Here is a 20,343-nt window from a genome sequence, read left to right on the forward strand (position 1 = left end):
ATATCACTTTCTTACTTGATACTGTGTAGGTAGTCTGGTAACTCTTTCTGGTTACCAAGAAGGAGTCATGGTGATTAAGTTTTTTTGAAAAAAATACTTGTCATGCATGGACACCAAACCATTCTTTTGAGCAGATTATTGGAGTGATATGTATAATAATGTGGTATGCATTGGGGATATAGCTGTGAGCAAGACACACTTGATCCATGCCCTCAAGGACCTTTGGTCTAGCCATCTAGTTCAGTAGTTGGCAGACTTTTTCTGTAAAGGACAGGACAGTGAATATTTTAGGGTTTGCAGGACCTATAGTCTTGGTTGCAAATACTGAATTCTGCCATTGTGATGCAAAAGTAGCCACAGACACTATGTAAATAAGTGATGTGGCTATGTTCCAATAAAACTTCCTTACAAAAACAGTCAGTGGACTTATTTGGCCTGCAGGTTGTAATTTGCCAACTCTTGGTCTGGTTCATTTGTTTCTTGGTCTCTGTCTCTCTTTCTTGCTCTTATATTCACAGCAGCAGTTTTCATAAAGAGTCGCATTGATTGATTTGTTACAGGTAAGATAGTGGAAAAACTGAATCTTGTGCTACTGATTAAAGCTAGTTCTTGTATTTTCTTTTGCTCTTTTATCCAGGACATTTTATTTCCTTACATCGAAAAAAATGTTAAGGAGTATCTGCAGACACATTGGGAAGAAGAGGAGTGCCAGCAGGATGTCAGTCTTTTGAGGAAACAGGTTGGGACATTTCTATCTTACATTCCCAAGTGTCTTAGAAATGAGGGTACCTGGAGATTTAGAATATGCTCTGAGCATATTGTAAACTAAGTGCCCTGGTTTGATAGGGATTGGAGGCTGCAGTGACTTAGTGAGTTGCCTGTTTAGGAATTCACAGTACAATTAAAGCCTCGATCATGTTTGTTGTTTCTAGAGTTGCTTTTTTTTTTTTCTGAGATGGAGTCTCACTTTGTCACCCAGGCCGGAGTGTGGTAGTGCGCTCTTAGCTCACTGCAACCTCTGCTTCCTAGGTTCACGAGATTCTCCTACCTCAGCCTCCCGAGTAGCTGGGACTACAGGTGCCTACCACCATGCCCAGCTAATTTTTTGTATTTTTAGTAGAGATTGGGTTTCACCGTATTGGACAGGTTGGTCTAGAACTCCTGACCTCAAGTGATCCACCCTCCTCAGCCTTCCAAAGTGCTGGGATTACACCATGCCCAGCACACCCAGACAGGACTTAAGTCTGCAAAAACATGATATTTTTATGCAGTTTAAATAGCTCTAGAAAAAAGCAACTCTAGGCTGGGCGCAGCAATTTGGGAGGCCAAGGTGGGTGGATCACTCAAGGTCAGGAGTTCAAGGCCAGCTTGGCCAAAATGGTGAAACCCTGCCTCTACTAAAAATACAAAAAATTAGCTGGACACGATGGTGGGCACCTGTATCACAGCTCCTTAGGAGGCTGAGGCAGGAGAATTGCTTCAACCTGGGAGGCGAAGGTTGTAGTGAGCCTCGATGGCCACTGCGCTCCAGCCTGGGCTACAGAGCAAGACACTGTCTCAAAGAAAAATAGTCCGTTCTGGGTAGAATGCAAATGGGTTTGAGCAATCTCTATATTTTTCATTAATATCTCTGTATTAGTCTGTTTCCACATTGCTGTAAAGAAATACCTGAGACTGGGTAATTTTTAAGAAAAGAGGTCTAATTGACTCACAGGTCTACAGGCTATATAGGAAACACAGCAGCATCTGCATCTGGGGAGGCCTAAGGAAGCTTCTAATCATGATGGAAGGCAGATGGGAAGCAGGTGTATCACGTGGTCAAAGTCAGGAACAAGAGAGTAAGGGGGGAGGTACTACACACTTTAAAACAACTAAAACTCATTATCTCAAGGACAGCATCAAGGGGGATGGTAGTAAATAAACCATTCATGAGAAATCCACCCCTTCGCACTCCACCACCCCCCCCCAACCCCCCCCCACCCCCCCACCCCTTGTTCAGTCACCTCCCACTAGGCCTCACTTCCAACATTGAGGATTACATTTCAATGTGCAGTTTGGGTGGGGACACACATCCAATCTGTGTCATTCTCTGAATGACAATACCTCATCATTTTGCGCTCCCTCCTGCCTCACTGCAAGCCCCTGCTGCCCCCTCTACAGTGCTCCCCACACCTGCACTCCCCTGCACACTCTTCACCCCAGCTCACTCTGGCCCAGCCCTCATACCTGCTTTGGTCTCCTGTGCCTTGTTCTGCTCTTCTCCCAAGTCATCAGGCCGCCTTTTCCTTCCACATTGTGTGCTATAGAACTCCTGCTCTGTTGTTTTTCTTTAAAATTGCTTCAGTGGCAAAGATCTTACGTGGTCTACAGAGCTAACTCACTGGCAGTTATTTTCTAGTTTGTTTCTATGTTGGATACTGTGGAATGCTCTCTGTAGATGTTTTACTGTTAGGAATTAGGATTGGAAATATAGTTATGTCCTTTGGGCATGGAGTATTTGGGTTTGTTGAATTTTCAACTATAACGAAACCATTTTTTTTTCACATAAATGTTATAACAAAATGATGTTGAAGGAAATGATATTATTTGAGAAGGTCATGTCACTTGAAGTCACAGGTTCCAAGACCCTATGATGAAGTTAAATGAGGACTTACTGTACTTTCCTCCCTTACCTTTTTTTTGTTGTTGAAACATACACACATAGTCCCCCATTATTGTGTGTGTGTGTGTGTGTGTGTGTGTGTGTGTGTGTATATATATATGTATATATGTATCTTTCAAAATTGGATTCCACTGTCACAAAGTCATTTTTCTAAATTGCTATTAGGATTTTTGCAAGATATGAGAGATTGCAGGAGACTGAATGTGAACCAACATTATTACTTCACTAGCTTCTTTTCACTGAATCCCAGGCATAAACTAATGTATGAGATTTTCCTTGTTTCTTTCCCAGTTAAAGTGCAGAGAAAATGATCAGATTGAGTTAAAGTCCTGGTTTGCTGATCCCAGTAGTGAATCAACAAATCAAGTCTTACTCTATCATTATGTGCTGTCTCTCACATATGACACGGCTCTCAGTTTAAATTTCAGCTTTTAGCAAAAGGAAAGGCAATGTAAATTTATTAATCCAGGTTCTTTTAGGAATCATTTTTATCAGTTCCAAAGTATATGATGTTTCCATTTGCAGCCATACTAGGCCTAATGATGGAGAAAGTTGTCCTGCTGGGGTTTTGGGTCTTGTTTTAAATGATCCTTTTTTGAATAAGCAAAAAACAAACATCATGTTGTTTCTGACTTAAAGGCTGAAGAGGACGCCCACCTGGATGGGGCTGTTCCTATCCCTGCAGCGTCTGGGAGTGGAGTAGATGATCTGCAGCAGATGATCCAGGCCGTGGTAGATAATGTGTGCTGGCAGATGTCCCTGGATCGAAAGACCGCTGCACTCAAACAGCTGCAGGGCCACATGTGGAGGGCGGCATTCACAGCTGGGCTCATGAAAGCAGAGTATGTGCACGAGTCAGCCTAAACGTTTCACCAGTCCCAAATCCAAACATGTTTTTCACTAGTCCTCTCTTCCCAGTGTAAGTCACATGATTTGTAAAATAGATAAAAATCCACATTCCTTTTAGGCTAACAAGTGAGTTTTGTTTCATTTTTTAAAAACAGGGCTAAAACATTTCAGCTGACTAGATTACCCACACCTGCCTGTCTGGTCTTGTGGGTTGATTGAAGGACTTTTAGTCTCTGTTTAAAACAGCTTCCTAGAAAATAATGACTTCCTTGAACTAAGTCATATTTGATTCTTAGTACACAAGTGACAGCTCTGTTGGGTTGCTTCCCTGGACTGTTAGTTACCTGCTTTTTGCTCTATGAGACATAGGAAATTTTGTGCCCTATGAGTAACGTTGAGGTTACTGAGAGGATGCCCGCACTATCACGTTCTTCTTAGCTTTTTTTAGTAACTTCGACAGATTCTTTGAGTCTTGGTTATGGAGTTCCTGATAGCAATCTGACTGAGGAGACTTTTGAGTATTATACCACTGATAAAGTCTTGATTGATTCACACAGGGTTCTACTCTCTTACCCAGGCTGGAGTACAGTGACATGATCATGGCTCACTGCAGGCTTGACCTCCCCTAGCTCAGGTGATCCTCCCACCTCTGCCTCCCAAGTAGCTGGGACTAGGCATGTACCACCACGCCTAGCTAATTTTTGTATTTTTGTAGAGATGGGGTTTTACCATGTTGCCCAGGCTGGTCTCAAACTTTTGGGCTTTAGTGATCTGCCTGCCTTGGCCTCCCAAAGTGCTGGGGTTACAGGTATGAGCCACCATACCTGGCCTATTTTTTTTTTTTTTTTTAAGAGCTGGGGTTTTGCTCCGTGATCCACACTGGAGTGCAGTGGTGCCATTATAGTTCACTGTAGCCTTGAACTCCTGGACTTCAAGTGATCCTCCCACCTCAAACTACTGATTAACTGGGACTGCAGGCAACACCCACTATACCTGGCTAAACAACTTTTTTGTAGACGTATGGTTTTGCTATGTTGTCCATACCATATCACTGAGAAATTCTGTTTTTTGTTTTGTTTTGTTTTTGATTATGCTTTGAGACAGAGTCTTGCTCTGTCACCCGGGCTAGAGTGCAATGGCACAATTTCAGTTCACTGCAACCTCCGCCTCCTGGGTTTAAGTGATTCTTCTGTCTCAGCCTCCAGAGTAGCTGGGATTATAGGTGCGTGCTGCCATGCCCGGATAATTGTTGTATTTTTAGTAGAGATGGGGTTTATTGACGAGGCTGGTCTTGAACTCCTGACCTCAAGTGGTCCACCTGCCTCAGCTTCCCAAAGTGCTAGGATTAAAGGCATGAGCCACCACTCCTGGCCTATTTTTGTTTTTGTTGAGAGTCTCACTCTGTTGTCCAGGATGGAGTACATTGCTGCAATCTTAGCTCACTGCAACTTCTGCTTCCTGGGTTCAAGCAATTGAACCTCAGCTTCCTGAGCAGCTGGGAATACAGGTGCATGCCACCCCACCTGGATAATTTTTTTGTATTTTATTAGAGACAGCGTTCACCATGTTGCCCAGGGTGGTCTCGAGCTCCTGAGCTCAGGGCAGTCCACCTACCTTGGCCTCCCAATGTGCTAGGATTGCAGGCATGAGCCACCGTGCCCAGCCTGCTGAGAAATTCTAATAAGACTTTGCCTCTAAGGATTTTAGGCCACTGCCTGTTGTAAACCCTAAGATCCAAGAGTGTTTCCAGCTGCCTATATTTCTTTTATATTTCTGTCAAATGAGATGTCATCTTTTCGTATTTTACAAGGAGCTTCTACGTTTTAAAGGATGGACTGGAATTGCAGGATATGCCAGTGATCTAGGAATATCAGCCAGGTTCACTTTGTACAGTACTCAAAAAAGTGGAGACAGGAGACCATGCACCCAGTAGTTAGCCCTCACTTCTCTTGGTCTTGGTTCTTTAATTATACAACTAACTGCTGAAGGCAGGAAAAATCTGTCTCTATGAATACAAACTAGTACTCAGAATAATATAATTTGTGCACTGGTTTTGAATACATTGATTTCCTTCCATTAGTGCATCATATTAAGCATGTTAATACATATAAAGCAGAAGACTCCTCTGAGATTTTCCAGGTAATCTTTTAAAGATGGCTGGTTCTGCAATCCAGGTTCCTTGTGCTTATGTTTTCATCTTTTTCCTGTGATGTTAATTTCCTCCATGAATATGGAAGATACTGTAGAATTGATAAAAGAGACAGAGTGTCAGGGGTCAGAAAAAGACACCTTTTGCTGACTGGTTAATGTGAGATAGTACAAGTATCTCAACTTACTTGTTATGTACTTTTTTCCTCATGTAGTAAAATGTTGTTTTCTTAGTTCTCAAGAAATGCAGGCCAGGTGCAGTGGCTCACGCCTGTAATCCCAGCACTTTGGGAGGCTGACGCGGGTGGATCACTTGAGTCCAGCAGTTTGAGACCAGCCCAGGCGACATGACAAAACCCATCTCTATAAAACATTAAAAAAAAATTAGCTGGGCGTGGTAGTGCATGGCTGTAGTCCCAGCTACCCAGGAGGTGGAGGTTGCAAACAGCTGAGATCACGTCACTGCACTCCAGCCTAGGCAACAGAGCAAGACCCTGTCTCAGGGGAAAAAAAAAGTAATTCCATTTTCTAGCTAATCCTAAGTTTATAGCTTTGAGCCTTCAAACTTTGTTCTGAGTGCAGATCTTTTTAAAAGCATTTCCATGCTTTCTTAAAGCACAGTGGACATGAGTTAACCTTTTCTTGTCATGAAGAACATCAGAGATTATATTACATTATTGCTGTTTGCTTTTTTGAGTTCCTTGGGAATTTAAAAAACACTTTCCCATTTTATCCTTTTATCTATAATCCCTTTTTACTGTCACTAGTGGCTGTTCAAAACTATCCTTTTTTCCACATAGACGGTTGCTTCTAATCTGCTGTGAGCCTGGGACTCTAGCAGCACATTTATTAGAACTGCAGGAGTTTGTAGTCTCAGGAAGCTGCTTCTCAGGTACCGTTTGGGCACAAATAGAGAATCATGTGGCATCTATTTTGACAGGTTTTCATCTGGCTGGATGAGGTGTTCCTGTATTTTAACTTGGTGGTCTTCCCTCTAGGTTCTTTGCAGATGTAGTTCCAGCAGTCAGGAAATGGAGAGAGGCCGGAATGAAGGTGTACATCTATTCTTCAGGGAGTGTGGAGGCACAGAAACTGTTATTTGGGCATTCTACGGAGGGGGATATTCTTGAGGTAGGTTACTTAGTTTACTTAGTTTTTTGATGTGATCAAAGCATGAAATAATGACTGTTAAAGGAAAACTAATGGAAACTAATGGAATACTTTTTTGGGGGGGTTATTTAAAATTAGGTAAAAATAAAATAATCATTTTTAATTATACTGTAGTTACAGTTTCTTTTATATAAGGTTGTTACATAAAGTTTATTCTGTGTTTTGAAAAATAAAATCGGTTAGGATGCAAAATAGAATTGTGCACAGTCTGGAGAAATATATAAAGAGTTTTTGAATACGGCAGAGGACAAGGTCCACTCATTTGTTTCTGGCTCTTTGAAGAGATACAGATTTTATTTCAGAAGAAACAGCATTATTATAGGAGAACCAGGCACATTTTAAAATTTAGTGATAAGGTCACCTATTTCATGTACATGAGAAAATTCTTGCAAGCCTCTCTGTGTCAGCATCCCTGCGCCCCCTGGAGGATGAGGTGATCAGTGAAAGAAGTGACTACATTTAGGTTTTTAAAAAGAAGTGCTGATTAGCTGAATATAGACCAGACTTCCAATAGGTAACTTGGAATATAAATCGAACTTACAGTTGATTACTTACAATAGGTAACTTGGCCAGATACTTTTTAAAAATAAATATTTATTTTAACTTACAATAGGTAACTTAAATAGACCGAACTTAGTTTTAACTTCCAATAGGTAGCTTGATTATAGACCGAACTTACAGTAGATTACTTACAATAGGTAACTTGACCAGATACTTTTTAAAATAAATATTTATTGAGCCCCTACCATGTGCAAAAAAATTTTAATTTTTTCCTACTTTCTGTCTTATTTTTAAATCAGATGTTAAGTAATGAAACCCTTAAATCCAGGGTGACTGTTCTTTTAATAGACAACTTTTCTCACAATCATGACAGGACAAAAGCACCTACTGAGTTCACTAATAAAAATTTTACTCTCTAGTTACCCAGTGAGGCAAACTGAGAGGGAAAGAAAATATGCAAAATCAATCTTAACTTTAAAAACAACCTTAAAATTACTTTAATTTGTCTTTTTTTTTTTTTAAGCTTCCCATTGGCCAACCCCAGTTTGTCTCTGAGTGCTTACTATGCTTGTTTTTAGTTTGTGAAAAGATCACATCTTAGTAACCGACCCTAAATATGGACTTATTTTGATTACTATTGGTTAAATTAGCAAGTTATAAAGTTGACTCCAGTTGTTTACAAGAGGGCAGATGTAGGGGGGAGATCCCATAAGCCCCGAGGCAAGAGCAAAAAGCCTCAGCCTATTTCCATACAAGTAATGAAGAAGAAAGTAACTAGAAATATAACCGTAATAGTTATTAGTTATTCCTAAGTGACCTTAGTTACTCATAGGAAATCTTAATTCTTTTAGTAATGCCTCTCAGGTCGGAAGTGGGAACCTGGGGTGACGTTGTGAAATGAATGACACTAAGGCGAGGTGCCCGAGGCCCTCTGTCACGCCCACATAAGGGCTGCTGGAGGGCGCCTCGGCTGTGCGGCAGTGCCCACACTGAAAGCGCCTGCTGTTTAGCCAGCTAGGGAAGGAAAGGTCCAAAATGGCCTAGACATCTCCTTCCTGGGGAAGTTTGGAGAAAGCTCGGCTTCTCCAAGCTCTGGTAGTAAGGCCTGACGGCTGTCAGACACACCCGCAAACATCCGGGGGCTTAACTGTCTCTGTGTGATGCTGTGCTTCAGCGGTTATGTTCCATGTCTACTCTCATGTCCTGCTTTAATCAGTAAGGCCGGGCGCGGTGGCTCAAGCCTGTAATCCCAGCACTTTGGGAAGCCGAGGTGGGTGGATCACGAGGTCAAGAGATCGAGACCATCCTGGTCAACATGGTGAAACCCTGTCTCTACTAAATATACAAAAAATTAGCCGGGCATGGTGGTGAGTGCCTGTAATCCCAGCTACTCAGGAGGCTGAGGCAGGAGAATTGCCTGAACCCAGGAGGCGGAGGTTGCGGTGAGCCGAGATCGCGCCATTGCACTCCAGCCTGGGTAACAAGAGCAAAACTCCGCCTCAAAAAAAAAAAAAAAAAAGATAATCCGTAATAGTAATATAAATCTTAATGTTTTAGTTCTTTCTTAGTAAGTATGGAAAAAGTGCTGATGCATTATGCTCCCTACCTCACTTCGGGTGCCAAAAATTCCTAAGCCCCTACCTAAATAACACGTGATATACTTAACGGTATCACTGCCACGCCCTGTCTACCCTGCCCCCAGTCTCCGACCACCAAGACCACGCCCTACCTACCCTTTCCCCAAATTTGCAACTCAATAAAAGTAAAAGCATCCCAGCATTCGGGGCCACTGCTGGTCTCCTGCAATTTGGGTAGCAGTGGACTCCTGGGCCCCAGACTTTCTTTTCTGGATCTCTGGGTCTTCTGCCTTTTATTTCCTCGATTTCTCGTCTCTGCACCAGCCCAGAGGGGCTCACAAAACCCTGTAGGGCTGGGCCCTGCAGGCAGAGATGTAGACGAGCCCTTGGGTAGAATTTCAAATGTTTTGATTAGAAAATGAAAATTTCGGCCGGGCACGGTGGCTCAAGCCTGTAATCCCAGCACTTTGGGAGGCCGAGGCGGGTGGATCACAAGGTCGAGAGTTCGAGACCATCCTGGTCGACATGGTGAAACCCTGTCTCTACTAAAAATACAAAAAATTAGCTGGGCATGGTGGCTCGTGCCTGTAATCCCAGCTACTCAGGAGGCTGAGGCAGGAGAATTGCCTGAACCCAGGAGGCGGAGGTTGCGGTGAGCCGAGATTGCGCCATTGCACTCCAGCCTGGGTAACAAGAGCGAAACTCCGTGTCAAAAAAAAAAGAAAAGAAAAAAGAAAATGAAAATTTCTCGTAAGTAAAATAATAGCTTATTCATGAAGCAGGTTAGAGAAATTTTTTCGTCATAAGATTAAAGGGTAGTGTTCAGAATCTTTCATCAGGAGTAAAATTCAATCCAATAAGTAGTTTGAGTACAAATCATGTTTTAAGGGTAGGATGTAGGGCATGTTTATTTTAAACTGTTTCAGATGTAAAATGAATGCTAGTGAAAACCAGGTAGATTATAAAATGATCTTATTTATATCGAGCTGGTAGTTTTCTTTTTCCAAATGTTTGTTGCTATGAAATCTGTATTTTCACTTTTTGTAGCCTTCATAAAGTTCCCCATTAATTAGATTTTCAGTAAATACGGAGCAAATGAAGTCACCGTGATTATCATGTATTCAGAGAAAACTCGTGAGGGGCACTGCAAGTGTGTTTGTATTTCCAGTCTTTCCCCTCCTCTTTGTTCAGCTTGTTGATGGTCACTTTGATACCAAGATTGGGCGCAAAGTGGAGAGTGAAAGTTATCGAAAGATTGCAGACAGCATTGGGTGCTCAACCAACAACATTTTGTTTCTGACAGATGTTACTCGAGGTGAGTAATAGATTTCTAACATTATATATTCCAGGATATGAACTGAACCCGGCACTACAAACACATTGCCTCTTTAAAGAAAGTTTATGTGGGGATCCTTGAAAAATAAAATAATTTTACATAAAGAAACAATTTCTGGTTCAAGTTTGTGTTTTAATTTAAAAAAAAAAAAAAAGTGAGGCGAGGCATGGTGGCTCATGCCTGTAATCCCAGTGCTTTTGTGGGCTCAGGCAGGAGGATTGCTTGAACCCAGGAGTTTGAGACTAACCTGGGCAACAATGTAAGACCCCTGTCTCTACAAAAAATTCAAAAAGTTAGCTGGGTGAGGTGGCTCACTCCTGTGGTCCTGGCTGCTTGAAAGGCTGAGGCAGGAGGATCAGTATTGAGCCCAGGAAGTTGAGGCTGCAGTGAGCTGTGTTTGCACCATTGCACTCCAACCTGGATGACCTTGCATGACTGTCTCAAAAAAGAATAAACCAACAGACCCACCTTCCACTCTGGGAGTTGTGTATGGGGAATTGGCATTGAAAAGACTAACTCTTGTCATTTAACTCCTTATCCATGATTTCCTACCTGTCGCTATGTACACACACACACACACACTATGACACAGTAAATTAACGAAGGAAGACTTAAATGTGTAGTCACGGGAAGGAGCATGCAGGCAGGGGTATGAGGATAAGGGGTGGTTAGTTGACAATAAAGTCACTGTAGACCTGCATTAAATGCAGTTAACAATAGTGAGGTCAGCTATATATACCCAGCCAAAAGAGAGAGAGAAAGAGAACTGTAATTAGTTTAAGCAGTTTTGGCCGTGGTTCCAATTGATGCACTTCTCCATGGTGAGTAGGTATCTCACCCCTGCCTTCCCTCCAGTGGTCTTCATTCCCCAGGAACCTCTGAGGTTGTGAATCTTTGGCTTTGTTGTACATGATTCACTTTAGAGACATAATATTTTGTACCCAGCATGACCCTCTTTACTATTTACAGTACAGTAGCATATATGTAACTTTATGGGTTGAATTCACAAACAGTATATACCATACTTTATTTGTAATATAAAGTATTTCAAGAGTAGGTTTTTTTGTTTGTTTTTTGTAGACAGGGTTTCACTCTGTCGCCCAGGCTGGAGTGCAGTGGCACAATGTCAGCTCACTGCAGCCTCTGCCTCCTGGGTTCAAGCAATTACAGGTGTGCACCACCACCCCTGGCTAATTTTGTTGTTATTTTTTGTTAGAGATGGGATTTCGCCATGTTGGCCAGGCTGGTCTTGAACTCCTAACCTCAAGTGATCTGCCTGCCTCCGCCTCCCAAAGTGCTAGGATCACAGGTGTAAGCCACCCTGCCTGGCCTTCAAGAGTGGTTTTGATCAAATGGAAAACACATACCCCAGCATCTGCCTAAGAATGTGTGTCCTCTAGAGAATTACAGAAGGAGAAACTAGTGAATGAGGAAAGAGGAAGTAGGTGAAAGGTAAAGGGTGCTGGAGGAAGGTGGCCTCTGCAATTCTTACTGAAAAGCCCCTGGTTGGTAAGGCTTTCCCCTAGCTCCAGTGCAGTCATTCTCCTTAGAGTTTATGCATCACCCACTGTGCCGGCTTTTAGTGTGTTTATAATTTTGCTTGTATTTGAGGGCAGTTCTACATACTTGTGTTTTTTCCATTCTGCCTTGGATTGCAAGTTTCTCTGGGACTGCAATCATACCCTCTGTTTACCCCTAGAACAGGGCTTTGTGTACTGTGCAAATGCTCTTGACAAACTGTGTCTGTGACAGCAGGCTAGGGAAGGGGATTCAGGAAAAGGGGCAGAGGGGGCGAGGATGCTCTTTTGCTTAGTCAGCCCCATGTGACTCCCGGGCCTCTGGGTGGCAGCCTCAGCAGTCTGTAGGAACAAAGAGTCCTCTCTCCAGCCTTGCCTATCTGTTATAGAACTAAAGTTACTCCTGAGATTTTTAGAGATAGGGCCCAAAGGAAAATCCAGGCTTCTGGTAAAGGTGCCTTATCTGAGGTAGTGTGTTTGAGCTGTTCTTTCTCTTCTGCTGACCCTTGAGCTTTTGCTTTATTGAGATATGCAAGAATGGTAGGTATGTAAGCAGGTACTAATTTGCTAAGCTGCTTTAAAAAAGTTAATCAGCATAGGTCATCTAATACCTAAAAAGTTTTAATAACTTTTTCCAAAGAAATAGAGGTAGAACAGGCTTAATTTTACCCGACATACAATAGACATTCAGTAATTATTAATATCTTTTAAAATGTTCAGCCCTTGGTTAATCTAGACTGGAATTTTTTTTTTTTTTTTTTTTTTTTTTTTTTTTTTTTTTTTTTTTTTTTGAGATGGAGTTTCACTCTTATTACCCAGGCTGGAGTGCAATGAGGCAATCTCGGCTCACTGCAACCTCCGCCTCCTGGGTTCTGGCGATTCTCCTGCCTCAGCCTCCCGAGTAGCTGGGACTACAGGTGTGCACCACCATGCCCAGCTAATTTTTGTGCTTTCAGTAGAGACGGGGTTTCACTGTGTTGACCAGGATGGTCTCGATCTCTTGACTTTGTGATCCACCCGCCTCAGCCTCCCAAAGTGCTGGGATTACAGGCGTGAGCCACCACGCCCGGCCTTGGAATTTTTTTATTTTTATATTTTGAGACGGAGTCTTGCTCTGTCACCTAGGCTGGAGTTCAGTGGCATGCTCAGCTCACTGCAACCTTTGCTTCCTGGATTCAAGCAATTCTCCTGCCTCAGCCTCCCAGGTAGCTGGGATTACAGGCACATACCACCACAGCTGACTAATTTTTATATTTTTAGTAGAGACGGGGTTTTGCCATATTGGTCAGGCTGGTCTCGAACTCCTGACCTCAGGTGATCTGCCCACCTTGGCCTCTCAAAGTGCTGGGATTACAGGTGTGAGCCACCGCGCCTGGCCTGGAATTTTATATATTAATTGACGAAATTTGAAAACTTAGCAGGTTTTGTTTTTGATTATGCTTGTGTCCAAGCATTTCTACACAGTCAGCTCATTTTTTCCCTACTTTCTAGAAAGCTTTATATTTACATATCTGATTGTACTGGAAGAAAGACCAACAGCTGCACAGAAACAGTGCTTCAAGGTTCACTGTGTAGCAAGTAGGAGCCAGGCCATGTGAAATGTAATGTCAAGGAGCATTAGCCTCAGCAACAACCATTTCACCTGGCCTCTACTTTGAACTTACTGTCATTGTTTGCCTGTCATTTTTCTGCATAGAAGCATTTTCCTGATTTGAAGCTTCAGTATACCCTTAAGTGATTTTGGGGGGCTTAGAGTGGTAGGGTGGGGAGTTTATTTTACTATCAATGAAGGGTAGGTATATGCCATGAGTTTCTGTGAAGAACGATAATTTGAAAAACTTTTACTATGTTTCAGTTCTTATGGAAAGGAAATAGGCCTTGTTCTGGTGAGTTTAGCTGGCTTAATCTGTGAATTGTTTTTCTTTCAGGAGGTTGCAGATGAAAGTCTGTAGTTTGCCTTATATTTAATTTCCCTCAAACTTTGGATGGTAAATTTCTGCAGGCTTAGAATTAAGGGTCTGCTTTGTGGCTCGTGTTCCGCTCAAAGCCAGCCAATTCTGGGATTAAATGCACAGTTCAATTTGTGATCCTCGAGCTTTGCTCTGTCTCCATATTAAGAATTACAACCCCTGCCCTAAGACCACTTAGTTTCTTCATATTCGTGTCTTTGGCCACTTAGTTTTTGTATTTGGCTTCACATAATACATCTATAATTTTGGATCTTTATCTTTTCACTTAAGCCTTTTCCTCAGTTGCAGTTGTAGAAATTATTCCTAATTTTAGAGAATAGAAATAATCCCTAAATTGGCTTCAAAATGAAATTGGCTCCTTTTGATTCTCTGTAAGGCAGTTTTATTCATGCCTTTAATCTTCTGCTGGCCCCACACATGCTTAGGCAGTGGGACCAGAACATGGGTCATCTGCAGCTGGGATGAGGCAGGGAGCTACCTGCCTGCTTGCTCTTTTCTCTCTCTCTGGTCCTGTTTTGGTACCATGTGGTCAGACTTACACTGCTGAGGCAGAATGAAAACTAAGTTAATATCCCAAATACTGGCCGGGCACAGTGGCTCACACCTGTAATCCAAGCACTTTGCGAGGCCAAGGCGGATGGATCATTTGAGGTCAGGAGTTCAAGACCAGCCTGGCCAACATGGTGAAACCCTGTGTCTACTAAAAATATGAAAATTAGCCAAGTAGTAGTGGCACATGCCTGTAGTCCCAGCTACTCTCAGTGGGCTGATGCAGAATTGCTTGAGCTGGGGAGGCAGAGGTTGTGGGGAGCTGAGATCATGCCATTGCACTCCAGTCTGAGTGACACAGAGACCCTGTCTCAAAAAATAAAATAAAATCCCAAATAATAATACACAAGTACGAAAGAGGGAGCTGACTTTTTCCCCTTGGAAGAAAGGAAAAGAAAAGGTTCCAGGGGTTTGAGTCAATAAATATTAAAGTGTCTCAGTATTATGCCAATAGAGCAGATTGATGCTTAGGGACAAAACTTGCCCTGCGCTGAATTAGATAAGAAGCCTGGGCCGGGCGCAGTGACTCAAGCCTGTAATCCCAGCACTTTGGGAAGCCGAGGCGGGTGGTTCATGAGGTCAAGAGATCGAGACCATCCTGGTCAACATGGTGAAACCCCATCTCCACTAAAAATACAAAAAAATTAGCTGGGCATGGTGGCACGTGCCTGTAATCCCAGCTACTCAGGAGGCTGAGGCAGGAGAATTGCCTGAACCCAGGAGGCGGCGGTTGTGCTGAGCCAAGATCACGCCATTGCACTCCAGCCTGGGTAACAAGAGCGAAACTCTGTCTCAAAAAAAAAAAAAAAAAAGAATAGGAACAGCCATTTATAGTGTCAAAGTGTCAAGTCCCATGTGGGTTGTGATCGCTCAACTTAGTCAAATTCCTGGGTTGCCAGTCACAATGAAAACTTTGCTCAGGGCAGTCAGGCTAGGAAGTAGGGGTGAGTGGAGGGTAGCTGCCTTTCTCCAATGGCATCTACAGGGGTGGTCTGAAGAAGGCAGTCCCACACAGAAAGAGTCGTGAGTACTGTTGGCTCTGGGAAGGTAACAGGCTCTTTCACAGTCAGAACAGAAAATACGTACTTGAGGAGGTGGGTGGATGGAAGAAATACTTCAGTCCCAGTGTGTGTCCTGGGAACTTAACTCTCTCAGCATTACTGCCCTTCAGTGAATCTATTCAGGTGCTGTGACTCTTTTCCAAAGGTTGAGAAACTACTGGGGATTACTTTTATACCAAACCTAAATTCCACAGGACGTATTTCAGATTTCTCACCTGTTTCGTTCTAGGTTAAGAGCCAATATTTGGGCTGATTAGACCATGGGATTCCTTTTGTCCTTTATCTTATTTTTCTTTTTCTTTTTTGATACAGGGTCTCACTCTGTCACCTAGGCTGGAGTGCAGCAGCGCGATCTTGGCTCACTGCAGCCTTGACCTCCTGGGCTTAAGCAGTCCTCCCACCTAAGCACTCCTGAGTAGTGGGGACTGTAGACACACACCACCATGCCCAGCTAATTTTTGTATTTTTTGTAGAGACAAGAGTTTTGCCATGTTGCTCAGGCTGGTCTCAAACTTCTGGACTCAGCCTGGAGTTCAAGTGACCTCCTAGATCCACCTGCCTCAGACTCCCAAAGTGCTGAGATTGTAGTTGTGAGCCACCATGCCCAGCCCCATATCATCTTAATTGGTATTACCACCAGCCTGCCCTTTGGGAAGCAACTCAGTTCTCAGTAGGGCTGATGGGAGGAAGTAGAGGAAAGTTGTAGGACAGAACATGGCTCCATCCTTCTGCATTCACAAGTACTTAATAAAGCTCAGAAGTGCAGGATACACTGCTGTTTTCTTCTGCCAAGTGCCATTATGTATTTTTAAAAAATTTTATGGCAAAATTAAAACATATATAAAAGAGATAATAATCTAGTCAACCCCAGGGTGCCATCTTCTAGTTTCAACAGTTATCAAATCGGGTCCGAATTCATTTCTTCCAACCCCATATCCCCCTGCTGACTTTGATGCAAATCTCAGACATTTTTTGGTGTTTCTGACGCACACATCTTATGATTTTCACAGAGGCCAGTGCTGCCGAGGAAGCAGATGTGCATGTAGCTGTGGTGGTGAGACCGGGCAATGCAGGACTGACAGATGATGAGAAGACGTACTACAGTCTCATCACATCCTTCAGCGAACTCTACCTGCCTTCCTCAGCCTAGAGGAGGGCCGCCAAGGCAGACCACACTTCCCCACAGAGTTGTCCCTGTAGAGGCTAGGTTTATTCTAATGGTAAAAGTAACTTACTTAAAAAATATATATATATACACATATGTATGCAAGTATATATATATGTGTGTATGCTCAAATTAACTTCCACAGGTATGTAAGTGAAAGAAGTCTCAGTTCAGTGAACACAAAACTTATGTAAAGATGCTTTATGTGTAAAAATTGTTTGAAATCATACTGTAACCCTTACTGAGGGCAAGGTGTAGTTGATAGAAGAAACTGCTAAATACCTATCTAATGTGCTATGTTTATCAAGTTGTGTACTAAAATGGAAAGCTAGTTTTCAGAAATTATTCAGAAGACTTATTTTAAAAAGGAAATATTTCAAAGACTTATTTCTAATAATAATTCATTGCCCGTTTGTATTCAGAAGATTATAACAGCTGTATTTCATATTTTCCTCCTTATATCTATCAACGATGAAAGTGTTTCTGCTCCAAAAGAGCAAAATAGGGAAAGAAAATTTACTTGAGTCTTGGTCAAACAAATGTCTTTTACTTAAGAAGAAGCTTGGGTAATCACTGTGGCACCCACAGCAAGCAGCTGCCTTACTAGAGAAAAAGGTGCGCTGATGTCACAGCTAAGACAGAGATGTGGTTCATGATGCTCAGCAGAACAGTTCTCATCCCTCCGGGTGTTACATTATAGGTTTTATAGTTGCCTTTCTAACTGTTTAGCAAAGTTTGAGAATATGTTAATTGTTATTTACTATTTAAAAAGTTTTACTGAAATCATTCCGTAAGATTTAAGATGAGCCCTAATATGTAAGATTTTCCTCTGGAATGGATGTGAAAAATGTAAATTTTATAATAGCAATATTTATCCTGGTTTAATTCTAATAGGATGTTTTGTTAATTTCATGTTGTGATTAATAAAAGCATTTTCTTCTTCACTCAGTTTTATATAGTTCTTGAACTCTAGCCACATGCACCATAGCAAAAGAGAAACTGAAAAACAGAAACATTTAGCTTTTACCTTAATCATGTATGATGTGTGTGTTTTTATGGCTTGCCAGTGGCAATTCATTGGTTATTATTTGAGTTGTGTATACATATAAGGTTACTATTCCATTTGGATAGTAAGCATTCGGGATATGAGTGGAGTTCCTTACATTTTTGAGAATCTTAAGTTTGAGGCCTATAAGGTAATGAAGGAGGGAGTTATTTTCCTAACTAATCAAGAAAAACTAATGAATCCTGGTAATTTTAGAAATGCTTTGAATAAGGAAAAAGACATCTTAGAACTATGAGAGGACAGGGGATATAAAAGATTTTATGTTGATAATTTTGATCTAGCAGCTAATTAAGAAATCTAAGGACTATGAAAATAATATGAGTAAAAAAGAAAGGAAATGACTTCAGGTAAATCTTAGAGATGGGAATAATTTGTAAATGATAAAACCACAAACGATAATAAAAGGATGAACTTACTACATTTTTGGGAAAACTCATAAGCAGACAACAGAAAGGGGTATATCTTAATGATACTTAAAGGAGTAGTTGGAAGAAATGAGAAAAGAGTAGGTACAAGGATCTGGATTAGAAAGGAATTGAGGGAAAAGGAAGGGACACAGCATCTAGCCAGCAGAGGATCGAAGTGGAGAGGCGTTTTACTGCCCATGTGCACTGAATAAGGAGTACAGAAAATAAATCAATTTCAGGAATTAAGAGAAAGTTGAAATATCAGATTCATTTTGTCAAAGTAAGGGAAAAATTAGGTGAGTGGAATCATTTTTAGATCCTGAGAAACCTGTTCACAAATATGATGGAGAAAGAATTTGAAACATAAAGTAGATTGGCAAGAGGAAAAATACCTATCTAAGAATGTGAGTCTTAGATAGTATACATTTATTGAAACACCACAATGTACTCCATAAATATGCACAGTTATTACGTGTCACTATCAGATAGTGAGTTAGAAGGTGAATTCAGATGAATTTATAGTCGTTATGAGGGGAAGGAAAAAACAAATCCTGGAACTTCCAAAAAAGGACAAAGGCACTAAAGTCTCTCAGCCTCTTGTTTGCAGAGAAACGGGACAAAGGCCTCTTAAAGTTGTGTCTCTTTTTATTCCTGTTTATTAATCCAGATCTACTTCTGTTCTCTTTCCTACAATGGCACTGACTTCCAATCTCCGGTCAAAGTGCAAGTTGGTTTTTTAGAAGAGAAGCCCTTGACAGAAGATTCCCTAATCTTACCAATATTCCTGGAGTAGCAGAGCTTCCTTTTGGTTTTCTGGAAAGCTGGTTTTATTTGCTAAGCCCAATGTCAAATGCATAGTTGCACAGGGAAAGGTTGAAAGCCACCGGCTTCTTACCAATGCAGATGCACAGCAGCCTTTCCCCAGCAGATGGTGCTGTTTCTCCAGATGTGATGTCAGGTGTGAGCCGCCCCCCAACCACCCGCTCCCAAATACAGCAGATGGAGCTAAGAGAGAGAGAACGATATTTTGTTTATCCTTACAAGCCAAAAGCATAATGTTGCAAGACTTGGACTGCTTTGGAAAAAATGGCAGTAATCTTGAGTGAAATCCAACTAATAATTCCTCTTCCCCAATAAAGAATTAGTGATTTTTAGATAGCCCTTTTTTCCAGCAGCAGTGTTAAAAAGGGATTGTTTTCAGGGTTTTTTATTCCCGAAGAAGTTAAGTACAATATATTCCAAACGTTTGTTATCCTACCACCTGTGCCCAGATGGCAATATGGTATTAACACACTTGGAGTAACTATCTAACGGAAGTAAAATTTCTACCTTAACAAATTTAACCCAAATTTATTCTTTAAATATTTATTAAGCATTTAACACGAGCCCCAGATCTGCTATGAGGGGACAGAGTTCCTCCCTACTTCCATTGTGCATTCATTCTTGGAGAAGAGAGACAACGGTGACTAATAACGAGAAAAAATTAGATACTAGTGCAGAGAAAATAGGCTCTTTTACTAAGGTTATGAGAAGGTGACATCTAATCTAAATGACATGGAAGACATGTAAGAAACGAGGAGAACTGGTGTTCCATGCAGGTGGAACAGCATAGCACAAATCTAGGACAAAGCTTGTCCTGCTTCAGGCATTGAGAACCCGGAGGCTGGATACTGTCAGAGAAGTGGGCCAAAGCCAGGTCTGCAGCTTGGTACTCCAGTAAGAAGTCTGAATTTATTCTAAGTATGGTAAGAAGCCCACTGGAGGATTTTGAGCAGAAGATAACCTGAGTGGTTTACATATTTAAGGCATTATGGGATGGAGAATGGTTTATAGGTGAGCCTGAGTGGATGCAGGAAGATGAGTTAGGTATATCAGGGTTGAGTGCTGCAGGCAGAAATCTCAAGGAGTTAGGTGTATACAAAATCAGTGGAGGAACTGGCAGAAGAAGAGTCAGGGGAACTACAACTGGACTGTGGAGTTAGAGGACCCCCCACAGTGGTCAGCTCAGGAAGCCTGCTACCATTGCCACTGTGGCTCATGCCCATGGTGCCGGCCACACTTGAATGCCAGGCCCTACGGTTGCGACCTTTCACACAGAACACTTCGAGCTCTGTGACTTCGCTTACTAGCAGAGATAGTAAGAGGAAGAGTGCCTCTGTTTTGCCTCTCTTGACAAACTTTGTACTAGTGTATTTAATTGACAATCTCTAATTCCAACCCAAAACTACATGTAAGGGTGTCTGGGAAGTGCTTTTAATTTTCTAACTTCTGCCTGAGTGGTGTGACTAATGCCTGTAATCCCAGCACTTTGGGAGGCTGAAGTGGGTGGATCACTTGAGGTCAGGAGTTCGAGACCAGCCTGGCC

At 42.0% G+C, this 20,343-nt stretch overlaps 1 protein-coding gene across 2 annotated transcripts in view; it reads left to right on the forward strand.

Moving 5' to 3' along the window:
* ENOPH1 (enolase-phosphatase 1) overlaps positions 1-17,449 on the forward strand; it is a 40,020-nt gene extending 22,571 nt beyond the window's left edge. For both annotated transcript variants that reach the window (XM_003923954.4, XM_010334731.3), the window contains exons 2-6: positions 638-739; positions 3,302-3,504; positions 6,658-6,790; positions 10,099-10,222; positions 16,351-17,449. In XM_003923954.4, the coding sequence (XP_003924003.1) occupies positions 638-739; positions 3,302-3,504; positions 6,658-6,790; positions 10,099-10,222; positions 16,351-16,490 (702 nt within the window). In that variant the 3' untranslated portion in view covers positions 16,491-17,449. The remainder of the gene's footprint in view (positions 1-637; positions 740-3,301; positions 3,505-6,657; positions 6,791-10,098; positions 10,223-16,350) is intronic.
* The last annotated feature ends 2,894 nt before the right edge of the window (positions 17,450-20,343 follow it).

The sequence above is a fragment of the Saimiri boliviensis genome, chromosome 3, assembly GCF_048565385.1.
Source record: "Saimiri boliviensis isolate mSaiBol1 chromosome 3, mSaiBol1.pri, whole genome shotgun sequence".
Classification (NCBI taxonomy): domain Eukaryota; kingdom Metazoa; phylum Chordata; class Mammalia; order Primates; family Cebidae; genus Saimiri; species Saimiri boliviensis.